A 23,785-nucleotide genomic window follows, 5' to 3' on the forward strand; every position below is an offset into this window, starting at 1 on the left:
GTTCCTGGGGGGACAGACACAAATGTTTTCAAACCCCCTTTTGGAGGTAGAGGCCTTTGTCCTTATTCAAAATAGTTGATCGTAATCGTTTTTCCCTCACTATATATATATATATATATATATATATATATATATATATATATATATATATATATATATATATATATATATATATATATACACACACACACACACACACACACACACACACACACACACACAGTATGTGGAATAGTTGAGGCATGAATTGAAGTGTATTTTCCTTGTACAGTGGTGTCCTCCGTGCAGAGCTCTACTTCCAGAACTCAGAAAAGCTTCGATCCAACTGGCTGGGCAGATGAGGTTTGGAACGCTAGACTGTACCATCCACCAGCAGCTGTGCTCTATGGTAAGACTGTACCATCTAGTCAGTCTACCTCTACCGGGCTGTACTATTCTCTAGAACCCTGATCTAGTACATCTGTCTCTAATCAGCCATTCTGCGTTCTAGTATAATGAAGTTTACTCTGTGTATTAGTATAATAATTGTACACTGTTTACTTGTATAATGCTGTGTAGTCTGTGTACTAGTATAATGGTGTGTACTCTGTGTACTCGTATAATGGTGTGTACTCTGTGTACTCGTATAATGCTGTATACTCTGTGTACGAGTATAAAACTGTGTACTCTGCGTACGAGTATAAAGCGGTGTACTCTGTGTACTAGTATAAAACTGTGTACTCTGTGTACTAGTATAATATTCAGGCCTATCCGACAACAGTGATCTTCAACCGCTCGTCAGTTCATGAGTATGAAGGTCAACACTCTGCAGCGGGAATCCTGGACTTCATACAGGTAGCAGCTACATGCTACTTTGAATGTTACACAACATAGAATGAGGTTAATGAGTGAGACAGTTAATTAATCAATAAATGTCCATCTCTCTGCAGGATCTGGTCAATCCGTCGGTGGTGGACTTGGATCCCGTTATCTTTACAGAGAAAGTTAAAGGTTATTCTCACGCTGATGAAGTCTGATATAAGTATATGAATGAATCTGCAGCTAATGGCGTTCACATGGAGCTGTGCTACATCAAAGTGTTATTACTAGCATGCTACCCCGCCCACACTTCTCCAGGAGAGAGACAGTTTTTACACTTTTCTAACCGTACCTTCCTAACTCTACATCAAAGTGTTCTTCTACCGTCACAACAAAACATCTCATCACTGCCATTTATAAGTTATACTGGGATGCAATCCCACTAGCAGGTGTGCACCACAGACAATTGAAACCAGTCAGACAGGTGTATAACCAGTGAGGTGGTTGTGTAAGCAGTGAGACAGGTGTGTAAACAGCTGTGTACGTTGCAGGTCGCTCTGCGCAGCAGGTCTGGGCTGTCGACTTCTACGCTCCGTGGTGTGGTCCATGTCAAGCTCTGTTGCCAGAATGGAGACGCATGGCCAGGGTAACCTGTCTGTTCCTCCCCTGTCTGTCTGTCTGTCCGTCCCCTGTCTGTCTGTCTGTCCCTCCCCTGTCTCGCTGTCTGTCTCTCACCTGTCTCTCTCTCTGTCCAGCTGGTGTCGGACCTGGTGCTGGTGGGGTCGGTGGACTGTCAGAAGCACCAGTCCTTCTGCCAAGCTGAAGGCGTGCGGGCGTATCCTGAACTGCGACTCTACTCCCACAGTCCTCAGCGTCCTGACGCCTTCACGTACACATTTCTTGTTGTTGTTATGAGTTCATTCATTTCAGCGTAGGGATGATTGTGAAATTCTGGGCCGATACCGATTTTAACATATATCGTTTAAAATAACAATCTGGCCGATAGCGATGTTTTCTGAGTTCCCGTGAATGCAGCATAACTTCCTGCTTGAGTGCTGCAGAGAGCCGTGTCTGCGTCTTTTAAAATCAATGGTGGCTGGCGTTGTTCCTTTGGACGGATAAAAAATAATGCTAAAATGGGTCGCCTCATATACTTTGGCGTAGGCGTGTGTGATATGAGGATATTGGATGTTGAAGGATTAAGATTTCTCCAGATGAGCCTCACAGAGTCAGGACGCTGCTACAGTCTGTACACGCATCAGGGGCTACTGTTTGGACATGAATACAAGACAGAATCAAAGGAGGATCCTTAAATACCATCCAGAAACATCTGACTTTGGTAATAACATTAAGAGCCGAGCATGGTGAGACCCCCCCCCCACCCCACACACGACCTCGGAGGTGCAAATTTAAATGGCGGAAAAAATTTATTACATTCAAGTGGCAGGAGCTCACAGCTTAAGCTGGAGCCTCAATTTTTTTCTATTATGAGATTTAAAATGCACAAAAAAAGGCAAGCAACCAATTTACCAGTAAGTTAAGTAACATTTAATATAACTAGGGCTGCCCATTGAGTGGACGAGTCCAACCATCAGTTGACTGAGATTCTTCAAGTCATGCTGTAATTTTTTATTTTTTTGTGTCTGTCAGTTTTTATTATAATAAAAGAATAAAACAGATATAATCTTGATGCACAGGGATAACATTTCAATGAGGAATCTTAAAAAAGGGGAATCATAAATATATTCTTGTATGTGTGAATATAACAAGGCTCTTCGTGCCCCGTTCCTCCAAATAAAAAATTTTGGGGGCGGGGAACATAATTTTCTACACAACGTATGGACAGGGAGTGACGGAGAAAGGGTCCCCATGACACGCCTTCCTTCCACACTCTTCCATACACACTTGTTTCCTTCCTTAAGGAGACGTCAAATTAAATAAAAACACTGTTGTGGCACCGACCGCGGGCACCCCATCACCGCCCCCCCCCCACGTCCAGTATTCACATTGAACAGCCGAATGCGACTGGACTGACACCATCCTTAGAGGGTTCAGCTACATGACACAACATGTACTTACAGGTGGTGGTGGTGACGAAGGTTTTAAACACCTTCCTTAGAGACATCATAACAAACAGGAGCTATGTTATTTTCTTTCAGGTTTTCTTATCCTGTAGGGCTATATTTTTTTAGATAGGGAACTTACTACTATTTGGTTTTACTGTATTACTTTGTGTAGTACAGTAGTGTAATACAGTATTGTAGTGTAGTACAGTTTAACAGTACCATGGTACAGTAGTGTAGTACTAAAGTAATGTAGTACAGTGGTGTAGTAATAAAGTACAGTAGTGTAGTGTATTACATTAGTGTAGTACAGTATTGTATTACCGTAGTACAGTAGTGTAGTGCCACAGCAGTGTAGTGTAGTACAATAGTGTAGTAAAGTACTGGAGTACAATAGTGTAGTAATGAAGTACAGTAGTGTAGTACAGTAGTGTAGTTCAGTATTGTAGTACCGTAGTAATGTAGTACAGTACAGGTACTCCTCACTTAACAACCTGTTTAACCAGCGTTCAGACTTACGACCAGCTCTCTGATCAGTCTTTAAGGGACTCAGAATCAGAATGCCTTTATTGTCATTGCATGTGGCACATACAACGATATTACGGTGTCTCTCCATTCAAATGAACTGCAAGCATTCACATGCTTTTACACTCCCTCCCTCCCCAAAAAAACCCACCCATAGATTCACATTTACATAAATGTACACTCTCTCCCACCCTCCCTCCACATGACCCACACCCCACACACAATATAAAACAATATTACACTATAAAACAATATAAAAAGACAAGTATGAATATAAAGTGGCTTATGGCAGATTAAAAAAGTGGCTATGGCATTCCGTCTATAGTGACGCTGATTTGTTATGATGTCACAGGGGGCGTTGGCAGAGGGGAGACAGAGTTCAGTTCAACTATTGCTGTTGGATAAAAGTTGTTCCTGAATCTGGCAGTACCGGTCTTTAGTGACAAGGGTGTGTAATGTCTTTCACAATGTTACAGGTCCTGCTGCAGCATCTGGACTGGTAAATGTCCTCCAGAGGGGGCAGGGGGAGACTCTAACCCTAACCCTGGGCAGTTTTTATCACCCCCTGGAGAGCTGCTCTGTCAGCTGCTGAACAGTTCCCAAACCAAACAGTTACGCAGTAAGTCTGTATGCTTTCTACCAAACCTCCCCTCTAGGTCGTCCTCAGACGAGCCTTCCATCGTTGTTTCCAGTCATCCCGGTTCTCCATACATCTGGCCAGCTCGTTGGTGCTTTGTTCCCCCGCATCATTCTTGAGTACATCCACATATGTTAAAGTGGGACGTCCTCGTGACCGGTGCCCATGTGTTGGCTCCCACAGTACCAGTTTGCTGGCTGGCAGCTCCTGGTGTCTTTGGCAGTGTCCTGCTAGTCTCATTCTCATTACAGCAATCTTCTTGCTCACTCTTGGTATTCCCTCGTACAGAATTCTGTTGGTTACATGTGTACTCTTGCTGATGTTAAGCACTACACGCAACATCTTGGTGTAGCACCCGTCCAGGGACTTCTCTAGGGTTGGCTTCAGGGACCAGCATTCACTGCCATAGAGGAGAACGGACTCTACTGTCGCATAGAAGAAGCTGAGTTTGATTTGGCGGGGGAGGTTGGAGTTCCATACACTGGACATGCCGTTCAGGGCCCTCCATGCAGGTGCCTTCCTCACTTTCAGATCTTGCTCAGTTGAGTTGACCCATGAACCCAGGTACTTGAAGTCATCGACTTCTTTCAGCACAGTTCCTCCTGCTGTAGTCAGAGGTTGATGTTCTGGTGGAACCTTATAGGTGATGACCTCAGTTTTCTTGGCGTTTAGCCTCAGGCCTACTTTGGCGCACTCCAGCTCTACCCTTTTCAGTAGTTCTTGTGCTTGTTCCACATTATTGGAGAGCAGACTGATGTCATCCGCATAATCAAGGTCTGTGAGGACCACTGCGGGATGTCGTCTTGACCTCCTTGGTGTTAGCGCGAAGCCAAGTTCCCGCTCTCGCCCGCTGATTGCCTTCCTGAGTGCGTAATCGAGGACTATGATGAAGAGGAAGGGGGCTAGTGTGTCCCCTTGCATAACGCCAGCTAGGATGTCAAACTCCTCGCTGTTGCCATCTGGGGTCATCACCTTGGCCCTTGTTCCTGCGTACATGGTCTCTATTGCTCGGAGTAGTTTGGGAGGAATTCCATACGCCTTAAGGATTTTCACCATCATGCCTCTGTGGATCGAGTCAAAAGCCTTTTTGAAATCAATGAAGCACAGAACTGCAGTCAGGTTGTCCTTCCTCACCTCCTCCATTATTCTCCTGAGTGCCAAGATCTGGGCTGTTGTTGTTCTCCCCTCCCGAAAGCCGTTCTGGTTCTCCCTCAAATGAGGGTCGATGGCAGGTCTTATCCTGTTCAGTATCATGCGATTGTAGATCTTTGCAGGGATACATGTCAGGCTAATGCCTCGGTAGTTGTCCAGGTTTCGAGAGATCTCCAGCGTTGGGCACTGGGATGATGTTCGATAGAGACCACATAGGCTGCCGATTGTGCAACAGAGCAAGGTTGCAGAAATCTAGAAAGATATCGTCGAGATCACATTTCTTCAGGACCTCTGGGGGTAGACCATCTGGACCGGCACTTTTCCCCACTTTCACTGTGTTTTTTTGCCCTGGCGACCTCCCCAGCCTTGAAGGGACCATCATCAATTCCCAGGTCTTGGAGGACTGTTGGCACATGTTCCTCCACTGCTTCCGCAGTCTCTCCCAGCAGCCTCTGGGAAGAGAACATCAGGTGGGCCCGTATGAATATCAACCCATCCAAGTCACGAAGCATCTCAATTGTGAAGGGAGTGCTCTCTGACCTGAAATTCTTTATCGGAGAAGACCCAATCCCAACAGTGTCTGAGCAGCCTGTAAAAAGCCTTGGGAGGTGGTATGATGCAAGCCTGAAGGGCAAAGACCAGGTGCAACAACTGCCTAAGGACATCAGCAGTGGCCTACAGTCCATTGACAGCACCCAACTGCCTGGGAAGCTAAAGGCCTGGTGCTTGCAGTTTGGACTCCTACCCCGGATGTTGTGGCCCCTCGCAGTTTATGAGGTACCAATCTCAACTGTAGAGAAGTTGGAAAGAACAGTCACAGGATACATCAAGAAGTGGCTTGGAGTTCCACGATGCCTTACCACCATAGGCCTCTACGGAGACAGCATCCTCAAGCTGCTCCTCACCAGTCTCACAGAGGAGTTCAAGTGTGCAAAAACAAGACTCCAGATGACACTGAATGAATCCAGAGACATAGTGGTGAGCAACAATGCACCAACCTTAACCACTGGCCGCAAATGGAGACCAGCCAAAGCAGTGGAGGAGGCAACAGCAGCCCTCAAACATGCTGACATTGTGGGCCGTGTTCAGCAAGGAAGAGGAGGCTTTGGGCTAACAGCCACCCCCCCAGCGTAGAGTAAGGCCACAGCACGAGAACAGAGGAAGATGGTGGTGGAGGAAGTACGTCACCAGGAGGATGCTGCACGATGGGCCAAGGCAGTCTCTCTTGGCAGACAAGGACAGTGGACAAGATGGGACAGTGTGGAGAGGAGGAAGATCAGCTGGAAAGACATGTGGGCCATGGAAGCGAGACAGTTGAGCTTCTCCATCAGAGCTACATACGACGTCCTTCCAACACCAGTCAACCTTCACCAGTGGTTTGGTGAAGACCCGGGGTGTGCCCTATGTTCTATGCCAGCCACCCTCAGACACAATCTTACAGGGTGTAAAACCAGTCTCACCCAAGGACGTTATACGTGGTGTCACAACAAAGTCCTGAAGGTCCTTGTACCCACTCTGGAGGACAAACGAACTGCCACCAACTCCCTACCACCACCAGCATCCAACCAACAACGGGCAACTATCTTTGTCCGTGAGGGGGCTAAGGTTGGGGATGGTAGCTCAGGCGGTAGAGCTGGTGGTCTAGTGATCTAAAGGTTACTGGTTCGATCCCAGGCTCTTCCTGCTAGCATGCTGTAGTGTCCTTGAGCAAGACACTTAACCCCTAATTGCTCCTGATGGCTGCGTCCGTCGGTGTTTGAACAATTGTAAGTCGCTTTGGATAAAAGCGTCTGCTAAATGTAATGTAATGTAATGTAACCAGAAGCTGCTCTACACCATCTGAGCGAGGCCAGCTACGCTTAGCCCGTGACTGGAAGATGCTGGCTGGCATTGGCCAACAGCTGGTTTTTCCTCCAGAGATTGCTACAACTACCCTGAGACCTGACCTGGTGCTGTGGTCTCCTTCTCTGAAGAAGGTGTACATCATCAAACTCACGGTACTCTGGGAGGACGCAGTGGATGAGGCTTATGAGCGAAAACACCTACGCTACGCCGGGCTCGCTGCTGAAGCACAACACCGTGGCTGGAACGCTGAGGTCCGCCCAGTGGAGGTGGGATGCAGACGGTTTGTGGCAAGATCTACCACCAGACTGTTCGCTGACCTGGGAGTTAGAGGCCAGAACCAGCGCTCAGCCATCAAAGCTGCATCAGAGGCAGCCGAAAGGAGCAGCCAGTGGCTTTTTATGAGGAGGAAAGACCCCTGTTGGGCCCCAAAGTAGCAAACCAGTAGGTATGCAGTCAGCTTTTGACTCAGGGAGTAGGACGCCCCTGCCATGCATAGTCCCTCGAGAAGTCTGCCATCACTATGGCTTTCTTTCTCGTGACGAGTCTGGATTCACGCAAGCTCAGGTCCGATCAGCCTGCAGCTGGCCACCTTGGGGAGGGTGTATAGTGTAGAGGCCGAAACATCCCAAGATCGAGGGATACACTACTGATGATGCGTATCCAGATCCCACCATTCACCACCAAGAGGACAAGATGACATCAAGACTTTCTACCATTCATCACGACACTCTTAGGTATGTGCTTGCACAAAGGAATTTACATCTTATCCTGTGTTTGATAAACTGGAAGTGCCTGGCCCAGGTTGTCACCCTCTCCTCAGGGCTGTGTCCGTCGACCTGTCCCTCCTTGGTCCTCTTCCTCCCGGTCATTTCATTGATTACCCTCCAGGCCTCCCCATATCTCTGTCCACCTTGCGCTGCCTTCACTCTCTGCACTTTCTTACATGTAGCTTACACGTAGCTTACATTACATTTAGCAGACGCTTTTATCCAAAGCGACTTACAATTATTATTATTAACACCGACGGACTCAGCCATCAGGAGCAATGAGGGGTTAAGTGTCTTGCTCAAGGACACTACAGCATGCTAGCAGGAAGAGCCTGGGATCGACCCAGCAACCATTAGATTACTAGATGACCAGCTCTACCTCGTGAGCTACCATCCCCCCAACAGCTCCTCCCCTAGGTGTTGAAGAGAAGCTGTTTGGCTTCATTCAGCTCCTTACGTCTCTCCACTGTTGGTACCGATCATAGTTGAGGCGGGCTTCCTCAACATACCCTCGCGCCGCTACTACCTCAGGGTGTTTCGATCGCCGGGAGGATCTGACTCTCTCCATCATGGGCACACATATTTTGGTCGCCTCCTCGTTCGCAGCAATGAAACGCATGTATTCGTTGCTGGACTCCACTCCTTTGTCCAGCTGCTGGAAATGCTTCCTCACCTCCTCCGTGTACCTGGTTTGAAGGCCAGGGTCGTTTGAGAACGCTTTCCAGTCCCGCCAGATCTTAGGACTTGGTTTAGGGACCCTGAGGCTCAGTCTCACCCGCATGGAGACCACGCGGTGGTCTGAGCCCACGGAACTGAATGTGGAGTATGGTTCTGCATTCATGATGGAGTTCCTCCACCTCTTCCTAACTAGGATGTAATCCAACTGTCGAAGCGTACCCGTGGCTCGATCTCGGAAGGTCCATCTCTTGCCTGTTCTCTTCCGGAAGATCGTGTTTGGCCGCCTGCAGCTTGTGTTCCATGAGGAAGGCAGTGAGGTAGGTGCCGTTGCGGTTGGTAGCGTCGTGGTAAGGGAAGGGTGCGTCCTCTGGTCCAAGCCTTGCGTCCAAGTCCCCAAGGATTGCCAGGAAGTTGTGTGCTGGGACGTCTCGGACCGCTGTTACTAGGTCCTCAAAGAACTCCACCACCACGTCAGATGGTGCCACGTTGGTGGGTGAGTGCACGACTATGACTGTTGTTACTGGATTGCCCGAAAACTCTGCGATCAGGATCCTGTCTGTGTGGTGGTAAACACGACGAAGAGCCTTTCGCACTCGAGAACTCAGCATTAACCCGACGCCGCCTGTTGCGGCCTGGGCCTCGTTTCGCCACGCTGATGCAGAGATGAACGTGCATCTCTCCACTCTGCGGTACACGATCAGGTCATCAGTGTGCACTCTTCTGTGTTCTTGGATCCCCAGGATCTCCACTCCCCATTCCTCAGCACAGTGTGCTAGCTCAATCAACCTCGCGGAATGGTCTCCGACAGCGCATGAGTGCATTGGACGGGGTGCTGTGATCGGACAGGACCCTCCCTGGGACACTCCAAGGGTTTGAGGTCCTGTCGTCATGGTGCCCACCAGAAGGAGGACCAGCACCACCGTCCGCCGCGATGTTCCTGCGGACTCCCGCCGCTGAAAGTATAGGATTTGGGATGACTTTGTACTCCATGGTTGGCTTTACTATGCTGATAGCGGACTGTGGGGCGCAACTCTTCGCAGTCCCGGTTTTAGTTCAGAGTGTCCTTCTCCTAGACGGGTTGCCGTCCAAGGCTATGAGCCCCATCTGCCCATGCTATTTAACCCATAGCTGGGACAGTGGTTGGCAGACGCTAGGGCTTGTCCACACCGGTGGGCCTGCGCGCCTTGCCTCTGGGGCCCACTGCTGCTCCGAGATCTCCTACAGTTTGGCCTGGGACCTCGCGATACCCAGTTACCGTGTGTGGCCACGCGGAGGCACTGCAGAAGTCTTGGCGATGGAGAGGCTATGTACTGACCTCGGAAGACTAACGCATTCGGCTTCCTTTACCCAAGACTGGGTTGGTCAGCGGGAAGAACTAAGTGAGGGGAGTCACATGCATCTCTACAAGCAACATCTCTCTAGTATGCTGCACTAGACACATCAATACACCCTACGAGCTCTCGCCCGCTCACACACTAAACAGCAGAAGAAAGACTGCATTAGTTTTGCAGATAGATGGACCTTCCTCAGTGTTCTGAGGAAGTAAAGTCTCTGTTGAGCCTTTTTTACAACTGCAACAGAGTTCAGTCCATTTTAGATCCACACCAATGTTGACCCCCAGAAACTTAAAACTAAGTCGCCTGAAATCAGTGATGATTTCCTTTTGTTTTATTAATGTTCAGAGAGAGGTTGTTGTGGGCACACCACTCATACAGTCTATGCACCTCATCTCTATAGGCGACCTCGTTCCCATTTGAGATGAGCCCCACCACAGTTGTATCGTCCTCAAATTTTATGATCATATCTGCGGGGTGATGAGGCAAGCAGTCGTGAATGTACAGGGTGTAGAAGGGCAGACTGAGCATACAACCTTGCGGTGCTCCTGTGCTGAGGCTCAGGGTCGTCGAGGTGTAGGATCCAAGTCTCGACGACTGCTGAGGCCAAGGTCCAGCTTGCTGGGTAGGATGGTATTAAAAGATGAGCTGTAATCAATAAAAAGCACCCTGAAATATGATCCCTTCTCTTCTAGGTGTTGTAGTGCAGCATGGAGGACAGTGTTTATGGCATCCTCTGTAGATCTTTTGGCCCCATATGCATGCTGGTGAGGGTTGAGTGAGGGGGGGGCATTTAAGGTGACCTAGGACCAGTGATTAGGGAGGAAGATGACGTTTGTCTGCTTGGGCACCGGGATGATGGGAGTGGTTTTCAGGCAGGCAGGCAGGCAGGCACGGTGGTGTGTGCTAAGGAAAGGTTAAAAAAATGTCTGTAAATACCCCCGTGAGCTGGTGAGCACAGTCCCAGAGCACCCTGCCTGGGATCTCTTCCGGGCCAGCAGCCTTCCTGGCATTAACAGTTCTCAGGGCCCGCTGTTCCTCCTCCAGCTAGAGGGTAAATGGCTGGTCAGCAGGGTCCAGTTGGAGAGAGGTTCTTTCATCCGGACCTCTCTCGAATCGGGCAAAAATGTGGTTGAGCTCCTCTGCCAGCAATGTATTTGCAGCTGTCGGTGGGTCCCTGCTGCCCCTGAAGTTTAAGTGCTGTATTTCCTGCCACATGGGTGACATTTTGGCTGAACTAATGCCCCGCTTAAGGTTGTGCCTGGCAGCACTGTATAGTTCTTTGTTGTCAGATTTGTGAGCCAGCCTGACGCTGAACCTCCTTAGTCATCCGTGGTTTTCTGTTCGGAAAGACACGGATGTGCTTGTTAATGGTGACACACTCCACACAACATCCGATGTAAATGAGTACTGCTGCAGTGTACAGTCCTGGTCATAAAATAAACTCCACAAGTTTTCATAATTCTGGAAGTGGGTCTCTGCTTTCTGCTGATGGGGATGTAGGCTGGAATTAACAACAATGACTGGTGGTCTGACTGTCCAACGGGGGGAGGGGGGGTGTATATTAGAATATTAGAATAGACACAGTCTAGTGTTCTCCCCATGAGTTGGGCATTTAACGTGTTGCACAAACCTTGGAAGTACTTTCTTTAAATTGGCATGATTAAAGTCACCGGCCACGATTTAAAAAAAAAAAAAAAAAAAAAAAAAAAAAAATAGAGAGTTGAGTTCTGTTGCTTGCTGATAGCATTTAGCAAGGAGCCCAGTGCTACGTTAGCTTTAGCCTCCGGACTAAGTACATGGCTGTAATAAATACCATGGAAAACTCTCTTGGGAGATGGTAGGGTCTTCATTTAACTACCATCATTTCTAGGTCTGGTGAGCAGTGTTTCAGTAACAGTAGCATCCGTAGCCCAGAGATTGTTCGTAAAAACAACCAAGCCTCCCCAGCATTGTTTACCTGAGGCCTTGGTTCTGCCACTGAAGTGAGTAGCCCGGCCCGCTAGCTCGATAGCAGCATCAGGAATTCCAGGATGAAGCCAAGTCTCACTGATTACCAGAACACAACTTTCCTGGATGGCTGATTGTGATAATAAAGTCTTAGTTCGTCCATCTTGTTGTTAAGAGACCTGGCGTTGGAGACAAAGAGGCTGGGGAGTGGTGGTCTGTGAGGGTTCTTCTTAAGCCGAGTTAGCACACCGGCTCTGCGCCCTCGCTTCCGTCTGCGGTCTCTCCGTCTCCTGCGGTGACTGTTGGGGGAGACCCCGGTGCTCTGCAAATCACTGCATCTGGCATCCCGCGCGTGTGTTGGAAAGTACACAAAACCCCCAGTTGCGTCATTCCAATATATTAGCAATTCACGGGCATAGTGAAGCGTGTTCGATCTACCCTGTGTACACTGTGTATAATGCCAAGCATCTCACCTTTTATATACTATACTGTATATACTATATATACTGTATCCACATGCGGACAACAAATCTGATTTCCATCCCGGATCGTTCGAGGCCTGGGTTGGTGTAAGGGAGGTAGATGCCCAGAACAGAAGGTATTGGAGGCAGACGATCCACTGTGGCGACCCCTAACAGGAGCAGCCAAAAGCAGAAGATACTATATACACTATATATACTGTATACACTATATATACTATACCAGCCACGCCCCCTTACCGTGAAATAACACAGGTACTCGCTTATCGACCAATTAGATTAATGACCTGGTCCTAGGAATGGAACTCGGTCGTTAAGTGAGAAGTACCTGTAGTGTCGTACCGTAGTACCACAGCAGTGTAGTGTAGTACAGTATTGTATTACCGTAGTAGTGTAGTACAGTAATTTAGTACAATAGTGTAGTATATTACTGTAGTGTAGTACCATAGTCATGTAGTACAGTAGTGTAGTGCCATACTACAGTAGTGTAGTCCCGTTGTAATTTACTGTAGTGCAGTATCGTAGTACCGTAGTAATGTAGTGTAGTACATTATTGTAGTAATGTAGTACTTTAGTACAGTTGTTTAGTACTGTAGTACAATCGTGTAGTACAGTACTGTTGTGTTGTACTGTATTGTAGTTATGTCGTCCAGCAGTGTAGTAATGTAGTCCAGTAGTGTAGTACTGTAGCACAATAGTGAAGTATTGGCGTACGATAGTAATGTAGTACAATAGTGTAGTACAGTATTTTAGTAATGTAGTCCAGTAGTGGAGTACCGTAGTATTGTAGTGTAGTACAGTATTTTAGTTATGTAGTCCAGTAGTGTAGTATAGTAGTGTAGAACATTGTAGTAATGTAGTCCAGTAGTTTAGTACCGTAGTACAGTAGTGTAGAACAATATTGTAGTAATGTAGTCCAGTACTGTAGTACAGTAGTGTAGAACATTATTGTAGTACAGTAGTGTAGTACCATAGTACAGTAGTGTAGTACCGCATTGGTGTAGTACTCGGTTAGGGTTAGGGTTCTGTCCTTCTCTCCCTGTCTCACTATCTCCCTGTCTGTCTCTCCAGGACCTATAACGGCTGGCATAGAGACGCTCAGTCTCTCAGACTTTGGATCCTCAGGTGAGACTTGATCTATGGATGGCTGGAGTGAGGGATAGATGGGTGGAGGAGGGATAGATGGGTGGAGGAGGGATGGCCTGATCAATGGATGGATGATGGAGGGATGGCCTGATCAATGGATGGATGATGGAGGGATGGCCTGATGGATAGATGATGGATGGAGGGATGGATGAGGGAGGGAGTGATGGATGGATGGATGATGGAGGGATGGATGAGGGAGGGAGTGATGGATGGATGGATGATGGAGGGATGGATGAGGGAGGGAGCGATGGATGGATGATGGAGGGATGGCCTGATCGATGGATGGAGAGATGGATGAGGGAGGGAGTGATGGATGGATGATGGATGGAGGGATGGATGAGGGAGGGAGCGATGGATGGATGATGGAGGGATGGCCTGATGGATAGATGATGGATGGATGGAGGGATGGGTGAGGGAGGGATGGCCTGATCGATGGATGATGGAGGAGGCTTGGCCTGATGGAGGGGTGAGTGATGGATGGATGAGTGAGTGATGGATGGACTTGGTGACATCCTGTAAAATGAAAACAAACATTAAAAGCTTATGTTTGACGTTACGTTTCCACGGCAACGTCTGACAGGATGCTGCTAGTTGAACTGTCCGTCTGCCTGTCTGTCTCTCAGCACCCTTCCCAGGGTGTCTGTGGACCTGAGTCCAGAGTCCTTCAGGTCCTTGGTTCTGTCTGGTTCTGATCACTGGGTGCTGGACTTCTACGCTCCCTGGTGTCGACCGTGTCACAACTTCGCTCCTGAGTTCGAAGTCCTGGCGAAGGTGAGAAAATAAAATAGAATCAAATAATATAAAATAGAATAAAATAAACCATAACAAAGTAGAATAGATTATAATAGAATAAAATAGAATAAATAAAATAAGATAGCATAGAATAAGATAAAATTGACTAAAATGCAATAAAAAGGAATAAAATTGATTTAAAATGGATCAAGTAGTGAAAGGAATGGTTCCTAAACTGCTGGGCTGGGAATAGGAGGAGGTGCCGGGGGGAATAGGAGGAGGTGCCGGGGGGAATAGGAGGAGGTGCCGGGGGGAATAGGAGGAGGTGCCTGGGGGTGGGCTCTTTCATTTAGAAGGATCAGTTGGTGGTTGACCTGGTCAGGACGCTCCCTGGTGCCCTCACTGTGGAGCCACAGGAGTGATTCTATCTCTGTTACCATGGTAACACTTCCTTGTGGCAGGTCCTGGAGGGCGTGGTCCGGGCGGGGAAGCTGGACTGCCAGGCACACCCCAACACGTGTCAGTCGGCTGGAGTAGCTGCGTACCCCTCCGTGAGGTTCTACCCCAAGCTCAGCACCAGCATGGTATGGACGGTACTACTGATGGTACTACTAATATCTGATAGTACTACTGATATCTGATTATAATACTGATAGTACTACTGATATCTGATAATAATACTGATAATACTCATAGTACTACTGATAATACTATTGATATCTGATGATAATAATACTGATAGTACTACTGATATCTGATAATGATACTGATAGTACTAGATGAGTATTTAACAGGAAGTAGTAGTTGTGACTTCCTGTGCTGTGGGATCAGGGCGGGGAACACGTGGAGAGCCGTGACGCTGGTGTCATCGCCAAGACGCTCCGCGAGCGGCTTCAACAGCTGTCGCCACGGTTACACAAGAAAGGAAAAGTAAGATGGGATTCAATCCGTGTTGCTCTGTCCTCCCAGTGGCTGTCTCCCATGCCCTGTCCTCCATCTTGCTCTGTCCCTCGTGTTGCTCTGTCCTTCCTGTCGCTCTGTCCTTCGTGTTGCATTGTACTCCCTGCTCTGCTCTCCGTGTTGCTCTGCCCTCCGTGTTGCTCTGTCCTCCATGTTCTGTCCTTCATGTTGTTCTGTCCTCCCTTTTCTGCGATCCGTGTTGCTCTGTCCTCCATATTGCTCTGTCCTTCGTGTTGTTCTGTCCTTTGTGTTGCTCTGTCCTCCTTGTTGCTCTGTCCTGCTTGTTGCTCTGTCCTCCTTGTTGCTCTGTCCTCCTTGTTGTTCTGTCCTCCTCCCTGTTCTTTCCTCCTCCCTGTTCTGTCCTACTCACTGTTCTGTCCTCCGTGTTGCTCTGTCCCTAGTGTTGCTCTGTCCTCCGGGTTGCTCTGTCCTCCTTGTTGCTATGTCCTCCGTGTTGCCGTGTCCGCCGCGTTGCTCTGTCCTCCGTGTTGCTCTGCCCTCCCTATTCCGTCCTCTGTGTTCCTCTGTCCTTCGTGTTGCTCTGTCCTCCGTGTTGCTCTGCCCTCCCTGTTCTGTCCTCTGTGTTCCTCTGTCCTCCGTGTTCTGTCCTTCATGCTGTTCTGTCCTTTGTATTGCTCTGTCCTCCCTTTTCTGCGGTCCGTGTTGCTCTGTCCTCCATATTGCTCTGTCCTTCGTGTCTCTCTGTCCTCCTCCCTGCTCTGTCCTCCTCCCTGCTCTGTCCTCCTCCCTGCTTTGTCCTCTTCCCTGTTCTGTCCTCCTCCCTGTTCTGTCCTCCCGTGTTGCTCTGTCCTCCCGTGTTGCTCTGTCCTCCGTGTTGTTCTGTCCTCCGTGTTGCTGTGTCCTCAGTGTTGCCGTGTCTGCCGTGTTGCTCTGTCCTCCCTGCTCTGCCCTCCGTGTTGCTCTGTCCTCCGTGTTGCTCTGTCCTCAGTGTTGCCGTGTCCTCCGTGTTGCTCTGTCTTCCCTGCTCTGTACTCTGTGTTGCTCTGTACTCTGTGTTGCTCTGTCCTTTGTGTTGCCGTGTCCTCCGTGTTGCTCTGTCTTCCCTGCTCTGCCCTCCCTGTTCCGTCCTCTGTGTTCCTCTGACCTCCATGTTCTGTCCTTTGTATTGCTCTGTCCTCCCATTTCCGCGGTCTGTGTTGCTCTGTCTTCCATATTGCTCTGTCCTCCTTGTTGCTCGGTCCTCCTTGTTGCTCTGTCCTCCTCCCTGTTCTGTCCTCCTTGTTGCTCGGTCCTCCTTGTTGCTCTGTCCTCCGTGTTGCTCTGTCCTCCGTGTTGCTCTGTCCTCCGTGTTGCTCTGTCCTCCGTGTTGCTCTGTCCTCTGTGTTGTTCTGTCCCCCATGTTCTGTCCTTTGTGTTGCTCTGCCCTCTGTGTTGCTCTGTCCTCCATGTTCCTTCCTTCATGTTGTTCTGTCCTTTGTGTTGCTGTGTCCTCCCTTTTCTGCGGTCCGTGGTGCTGTCCTCCATATTGCTCTGTCCTCCTCGTTGCTCTGTCCTCGGTGTTGCTCTGTCCTCCGTGTTGCTCCATGTGTACATAGAAACCTGAAGGTTCTTTCTCTGTTTTATTTCTAGGATGAACTATGAGAAAGAAACAGGAAGTGGAAGCAAGAGGAACAATCCTCAGATGAAGAAACTGAAAAACAAAATGGCTGCACACAGACATCACTGAACAATCAAAGATCTGAAGCTCTGTCTCTGGCCAGTCTCCATGGAGACGGACAAAAATGTGGACTAGACACTACACGTTATGTACTATGTACTACATGGTATATACTACACACTACATGGTATGTTCTATGTACTACATGGTATAGACTACATATTACATACTACACACTACACGTTATGTTCTCTGTACTATGTACTACATGGTATAAACTACACCCTACACAGTATGTTCTACGTACTATGTACTACATGGTATAGACTACATACTACATGTTTTATTCTATGTACTACATGGTATAGACTACATACTACACATTATGTTCTATGTTCTACATGGTAAAGACTACATACTACATGTTATGTTCTATGTACAAATGTACTATGTGCTACATGGTATAGACTACATACTACACACATACACTCCCCAGTGGATGTATTTACTCTGTGACGTAAACACTGGTACACACACAAACACGCGTACGTTACTGGTCTTTCATTAAAGGTTTTATCATGTTGATATTTTTGACAGAATTAAAAATGTTAAACCTATTCCATATTTTATTAGTGCGAGTTTCTACTGTCAACTAGTACATACTGTATATAGTTAATTTTATATGCCGTTTGTATTATATATAGTTACGTTTATAGACATTTCATTTAGATATAATTTAGTTGATATTATATGTTGTTTAGTTTTTATACATTTTATATGTAGTTGAGTTTATGTTATAGATAGTTTAGTTTATAAACACTTTATATTCTTTATATAGTGTAGTTTGTATTATATATAGTTTGATCTTGCCACTGGGAGTGCACAAGCCAGTGCATCATCAGTGCCGGTCCCAAGCCTGGATTAATAGAGAGGGTTGCGTCAGGAAGGACATCCCGCGTAAAAACCATGCAAATCAAACATGATGACAACAAATCTGATTTCCAAACCGGATCGGTGGAGGCCCGGGTTAACAACGACCACCTCTGGTGCCGTTAGCCAATAGGGTGCCAGTGGAAATGATGCTACTGTCGGAAGAAGGAGAAGGAGAAGAGGAAGACAGCAGGAGAGGAAGAAGGGTAGTAGAGTTGATAGTAAGAACTTTGAACATTGGCACTATGAAGAGAGAGAGCTGGCTGACATGTTGGAGAGAAGGAAGGTAGATGTACTATGTGTACAAGAGACCAGGTGGAAGGAGTAGGGCCAGGAGTATCACAGCCAGGTACAAACTGTTCTACCATGGACTGGATGGCAGGAGAAACGGGGTAGAGATGGTCTTGAAGGAAGAATATGTCAAGAGTGTTTTGGAGGTGACCAGAGTGTGGGACAGAGTGATGAGTATGAAGCTGGACATTGATGGGGTGATAATGAATGTGGTCAGTGTGTACGCTCCCCAAGTTGGGTGTGAGATGGAAGAGAAATAAGAATTCTTTAGTGAGTTGGATGTAGTGGTGGAGAGCGTCCCCAAGGGAGAGAGTGGTTGATGCAGCAGATCTCAATGGGCATGTTGGCCAAGGGACCAGAGACATAGGTGACGAGAAGGTGATGGGTAGGTATGGTGTCAAGGAGAGGAAGGTGGAAGGACACGTGGTGGTGGATTTCAACAAAAGGATGGAATTGACTGTTGTGAATACGTATTTCAAGAAGAGGGAGGAACACAGGGTGAAATACAAGAGTGGAGGAAAGTGAACACAGGTGGAATACATCTTATGCAGGAGTGCAACCTGAAAGAGATTAGTGACTGCAAAGTGGTGGTAGGGGAGTGTGTTGCTAGGCAGCATCGGATGGAGGTCTGTAGGGTGACTCTGGAGGCCAAGTAGAGGAAAAGAGTGAAAGAAGAGCCAAAGATAAAATGGTAGAAGTGGAAAAAGGAGTGTCGCATGCAATTTAGGGAAGAGGCAAGGCAGGCAATAGGTGGGAATGAACGGTTACCAGATGACTGGGAAACAACTGCAGAAGTGGTGAGGGAGACGGGCAAAAAGGTACTCGGTGTATCATGTGAGAAGAGGAGGGGAGACAAGGACTCTTGGTGGAGGAATGAGGAAGTACAGGAGACCATAGAGCAGAAGAGGTTGGTGAAGAGGAAATGGGAAAGTCAGAGAGATGAAGAAAGTAGACAGGAGTACAAGCTGATGCGGCGCAAGGCGAAGAGAGAAGTGACAAAGGAAAAAGGCGTATGAAGAGTTGTGAGAGGTTGGACAGTAAGGAAGGAGTAAAGGACTTATACCAATTGGCAAGACAAAGGGGCCAAGCTGGGAAGGATGTACAGCAGGTTAGGGTGATGAAGGATAATGATGGGAATGTGCTGACCTGTGAGGGGAGAGTGTTGAGAAGGTGGAAGGAGTACTTTGAGGAGTTGATGAATGAAGGAAATCACAGGGAGAGAAGAGTGGATGATGTGGGGATAGTGGATCAAGAAGTGCAGCAAATGAGCAAGGATGAGGTGAGAACAGCATTAAAGAAGATGAAGAGTGGAAAGGCAGTTGGCCCAGATGACAAACCTGGGGAAGCATGGAAATGTTTAGGTGAGATGGCGGTGGCGTTCCTAATATGACTGTTTAACACCACCCTGGAAAGGGAGAGGATGCCAGAGGAGTAGAGAAGAAGTGTACTGGTACCATCTTCAAGAAGAAGGGAGACGTACAGAGCTGTAGTAACTACAGGGGAATAAAGTTGATCAGCCACAGCATGAAGCTATGGGAAAGGCTAGTGGAGGCTTGGTTAAGAGGAGAGGTGGGGATCAACGAGCAGCAGTATGGTTTCATGCCAGGAAAGGGTTAGGGTTAGGGTACTACTACTAGTACTACAGATGCAATGTTTGCTTTAAGAATGCTAATGGAAAATTACAGGGAAGGCCAGAGGGAGTTGCACTGCGTCTTTGTGGATTTAGAAAAACTGTATGATAGATTGATTGGTTTCGTAACAAGGAGAGGTTCTCTGGAGTAGGTTGTTAGCCCACTGCCAGATAGCCAGCTGGGGGGGCTGCCCCCTTTAGGGCCTGCTGGCCTGCCCTGAACCATTCTTCGTCAGGCCCCTCGCCTGAGACCAGTTTGCCATGGGAAACCCTACCAGGAGCACAAGGCTCCAGACAACATAGCCCCCAGGGTCACGGGGACGCACAAACCTCTCCACCACGGTAAGGTGATGGTTTCCGGAGAGGAACCATCACTTAATTTGTGACCTCCTTCACCTACCTCGGGTCCATCATCACCAACGATGGCAACATTTCACCAGAAATACACCGGAGACGTGCCCTGGCAGCCAGTGCCATGAAAACACTTTGGAAGCCGCTGTGGAGACACCACTCCATATCAAGAGGGACCAAACTAAGGATTTATAACACCTTAGTCCTCTCCATCCTCCTCTACAAAGCAGAAACCTGGCCTCTCAACAAGACCCTGGCTGCCAGAATCGATGGCTTTGACACCAGAGCACTGCGTTCAGTAGAGGGGATAAAATGGCAAGATAGGGTTTCCAACATCATGCTGCGGGAACGCACCCAACAGCCCCCTGCGACCCACCTGGCAGCACAGCGTCGGATGCGCTGGCATAGCCATGTCAAAAGGCTCCCCTCGGATCACCCTACTCACACTATCCTCCACTTCCAACCTAAAGCTGCCGGCTGGAAACGCCCCCGCGGTGCCCCCCGCACCCGATGGATTGATGCCGTCCCCAGGGACCTACACCAAATGGACCTGTCGCTTGTTGAAGCTGAGTCCCTAGCACTGGACCCACCCAAATGGAGAAGATTGGTGAAACTGATTGGCTCTACGCATGGTGTCGCCTCCGTCGCTGAGCAAGAGACCTGATGATGATGATGATGATATGATACGGTGCCGAGAGAGGAAGTGTGGTACTGCATGAGGGGGTGGAAAGTGTAAGAGTGGTCCAAGATACGTATGAGGGCAGGGAATCAAATGTAGCTCCTGCAGAATCAGCTCTGTGGGAGAACCAACAACTCTCTATGGCAACGCATCAGCCGCCAACATGAGACACCAAAGGACGACCAATAAGCTGCGAGCAAGCACCTTGGTAGAACACCAAGGAAGCAGAATGAGGTTCTCAATTCTAGATTACAACACCCAATGGACGACCAGGAGGAGGAGGAGGAGGAGGAGGAGGAGGAGGAGGAGTAGAAGCAGAAGCAGAAGCCAAATGGATTACCAGGCTGGGTACCCTACCACCAGGAGGCCTTGAGAGCCCTCTCTCTTCCTCTTCCTCCTTTCTTCCTTCATCCCTCTCTCTTCCTTCCTCCTCCTTCCTCCTTCCTTCCTCCCTCTCTCTTCCTTCCTCCTCCTTCCTTCTTCCTTCCTCCCTCTCTCTTCCTTCCTCCTCCTTCCTCCCTCTCTCTTCCTCCTTCCTTCCTTCCCTCCTTCCTCTTCCTTCCTCCTCCTTCCTCCCTCATTCCTTCCTTCCCCCTTCCTTCTTACTTCCTTCCATCCTGCCATTATTCCTCCTCCATCCTCCTCCTTCCTTCCTCCTTCCTTCTTCCTCCCTTCCTCCTCCTTCCTTCTTCTCTCCTTCCTCCTTCCTGCCTTCCTTCCCTCCTCCTTTGTTCCTCCTTTCTTCCTTCCTTCCTTCTTCCATCCTCCTCCTTCCTTCCTCCTTCCTTCCTCCTCCTTCCTTCTTCCTTCCTTCTTCCCTCCTCCTTCCTCCCTTCCTTCCCTCCTCCTTTGTTCCTCCTTTCTTCCTTCCTTCATCCCCCCTCCTTCCTCCCTTCCTTCCCTCCTCCTTTGTTCCTCCTCCTTCCTTCTTCCTTCCTTCCTTCCTCCTCCTTTCTCCTTCCTTCCTTCCTCCTCCTTCCTTCTTCCCTCCTCCCTTCCTTCCTTCCTTCCTCCCTCCCTTCCTTCCCTCCTCCTTCATTACTCCTTCCTTCCTTCCTTCCTTCCTTCCTTCTCCTATTTCTTCCTTCCCCCCTCCTTCCTACATTCCTTCTTCCTTCTTCCTTCCTTCCTCCTTCCTTACCCCTTCCTCCCCCTCCCTCCTTCTTCCTCCTTTTTTCCTCCCTTCCCTTCTTCCCTCTCCCTTCCTTCTTCTGTCTTCCTCCCTCCCCCCTTCTACCCACCCTTCCCTCTTCCTTCCTCCTCCTTCCTCCTCCTTCCTCCTCCTTCCTTCCTTCCTTCCTTCCTTCCTTCCTTCCTTCCTTCCTTCCCCCTTTCTTCTTCCTTACCTCTTCCTTCCTTCCCCCTTCCTTCCTCCTTCCCCCTTCCTCCCTTCTTCCCTCCTTCCTTCATTCCTTCCTCCTCCTTTCCCCTTCCTTCCTTCCTTCCTCCTCCTTCCTTCTTCCTTCCCCCATCCTCCCTCCTTCCTTCCTTCTTCCTTCCTTCCCTCCTTCCATTATTCCTCCTCCTTCCTCTTCCTTCCTTCCTTCCTTCCCTCCTCCTTCCTTCCTTCCCTCCTCTTTCTTTCTTTCTTTCTTTCTTTCTTTCTTTCTTTCCTCCTTCCTCCCATCCTCCTTAAAGGAGCAGTCACTTTGACACTTCACGCTTTGTGTCTAAATTAAATATTCAGTACAAAACAGATGGTGACCACATCAGGTGTCAAATTAAGAACACATGAAAACATATGGGTGACATGGACCCTGCATGGCCCCTGGTTGCCCACTGCATGGCCCCTGCATGGCCCCTACATGGCCCCTGCATGGCCCCTACATGGCCCCTGCATGGCCCCTACATGGCCCCTGCATAGCCCCTACATGGCCCCTACATGGTACTTGCATGGCCCCTACATGGCCCCTGAATGGCCCCTGAATTTCCCCTACATAGCCCCTGCATAGCCCCTGCATGGCCTCTGCATGGCCCCTAAATGGCCCTTGCATGGCCCCTGGTTGGTGGTGCCTTCAGACCAACGTACCACTGCAACTACCCTCCCCTCCCTGCAGGACTTACACACGCTCATGCTGCACATGCTGGCTGCCTCCACAGCCACACAGCGAGAACAGAGACTAAGACAGAGTTTCTACATCAAGACATAAGAACTGTCAACGCTGACCTCACCAGGGCTCCTCACTGAGCCACACACATAGGCTCCACTATCTTACTGTACTGTATGTAGCATATTGTACTGTATGTAGCATACTGTACTGTTTGTAGCATACTGTAGTGTTTGTAGCATACTGCACTGTATGTAGCATACTGTACTGTATGTAGCATACTGTACTGTTTGTAGCATACTGTACTGTATGTAGCATACTGTACTGTATGTAGCATACTGCACTGTATGTAGCATACTGTACTGTATGTAGCATACTGTACTGTTTGTAGCATACTGTACTGTATGTAGCATACTGTACTGTTTGTAGCATACTGTACTGTATGTAGCATACTGTACTGTATGTAGCATACTGTACTGTATGTAGCATACTGTACTGTATGTAGCATACTGCACTGTATGTAGCATACTGCACTGTTTGTAGCATACTGTACTGTATGTAGCATATTGTACTGTATGTAGCATACTGTACTGTTTGTAGCATACTGTAGTGTTTGTAGCATACTGCACTGTATGTAGCATACTGTACTGTATGTAGCATACTGTACTGTTTGTAGCATACTGTACTGTATGTAGCATACTGCACTGTTTGTAGCATACTGCACTGTATGTAGCATACTGTACTGTTTGTAGCATACTGTAGTGTTTGTAGCATACTGTACTGTATGTAGCATACTGTACTGTTTGTAGCATACTGTACTGTTTGTAGCATACTGTACTGTATGTAGCATACTGCACTGTATGTAGCATACTGTACTGTATGTAGCATATTGTACTGTATGTAGCATACTGTACTGAATACTGTATCACTGTTCTGGGTTATTACATACTGTGCTGTATTGCTGTTCTGTTGTATACTGTGCTGTATATCTCCACACACACTACCTCAATTTATTCACATGCCACTTTAATGCACATATCTGTATATACATAAGTCTATCCCATATACATAAGTCTATTCCCTTTATTTCAATTTTGTACCCCCACTTTGCATTATCTTGAGTTCTTTATTTTATTTTATTCTATATTATTCAATTTAATTACTGCATTATG

General features: G+C 48.1%; 1 protein-coding gene across 5 annotated transcripts in view; it reads left to right on the top strand.

Moving 5' to 3' along the window:
* Window positions 1-17,292, top strand: part of dnajc10 (DnaJ (Hsp40) homolog, subfamily C, member 10) — a 36,582-nt gene extending 19,290 nt beyond the window's left edge. For all 5 annotated transcript variants that reach the window (XM_080018550.1, XM_080018548.1, XM_080018552.1 and 2 more), the window contains exons 16-25: window positions 272-388; window positions 733-834; window positions 930-990; window positions 1,350-1,444; window positions 1,554-1,687; window positions 13,300-13,353; window positions 13,998-14,145; window positions 14,568-14,690; window positions 14,938-15,036; window positions 16,657-17,292. In XM_080018550.1, coding sequence (XP_079874676.1) covers window positions 272-388; window positions 733-834; window positions 930-990; window positions 1,350-1,444; window positions 1,554-1,687; window positions 13,300-13,353; window positions 13,998-14,145; window positions 14,568-14,690; window positions 14,938-15,036; window positions 16,657-16,668 — 945 coding nt within the window. In that variant the 3' untranslated portion in view covers window positions 16,669-17,292. The remainder of the gene's footprint in view (window positions 1-271; window positions 389-732; window positions 835-929; window positions 991-1,349; window positions 1,445-1,553; window positions 1,688-13,299; window positions 13,354-13,997; window positions 14,146-14,567; window positions 14,691-14,937; window positions 15,037-16,656) is intronic.
* Window positions 17,293-23,785: the final 6,493 nt, after the last annotated feature.

The sequence above is a fragment of the Zeus faber genome, assembly GCF_960531495.2.
Source record: "Zeus faber genome assembly, chromosome: 18".
NCBI classification, from domain to species: domain Eukaryota; kingdom Metazoa; phylum Chordata; class Actinopteri; order Zeiformes; family Zeidae; genus Zeus; species Zeus faber.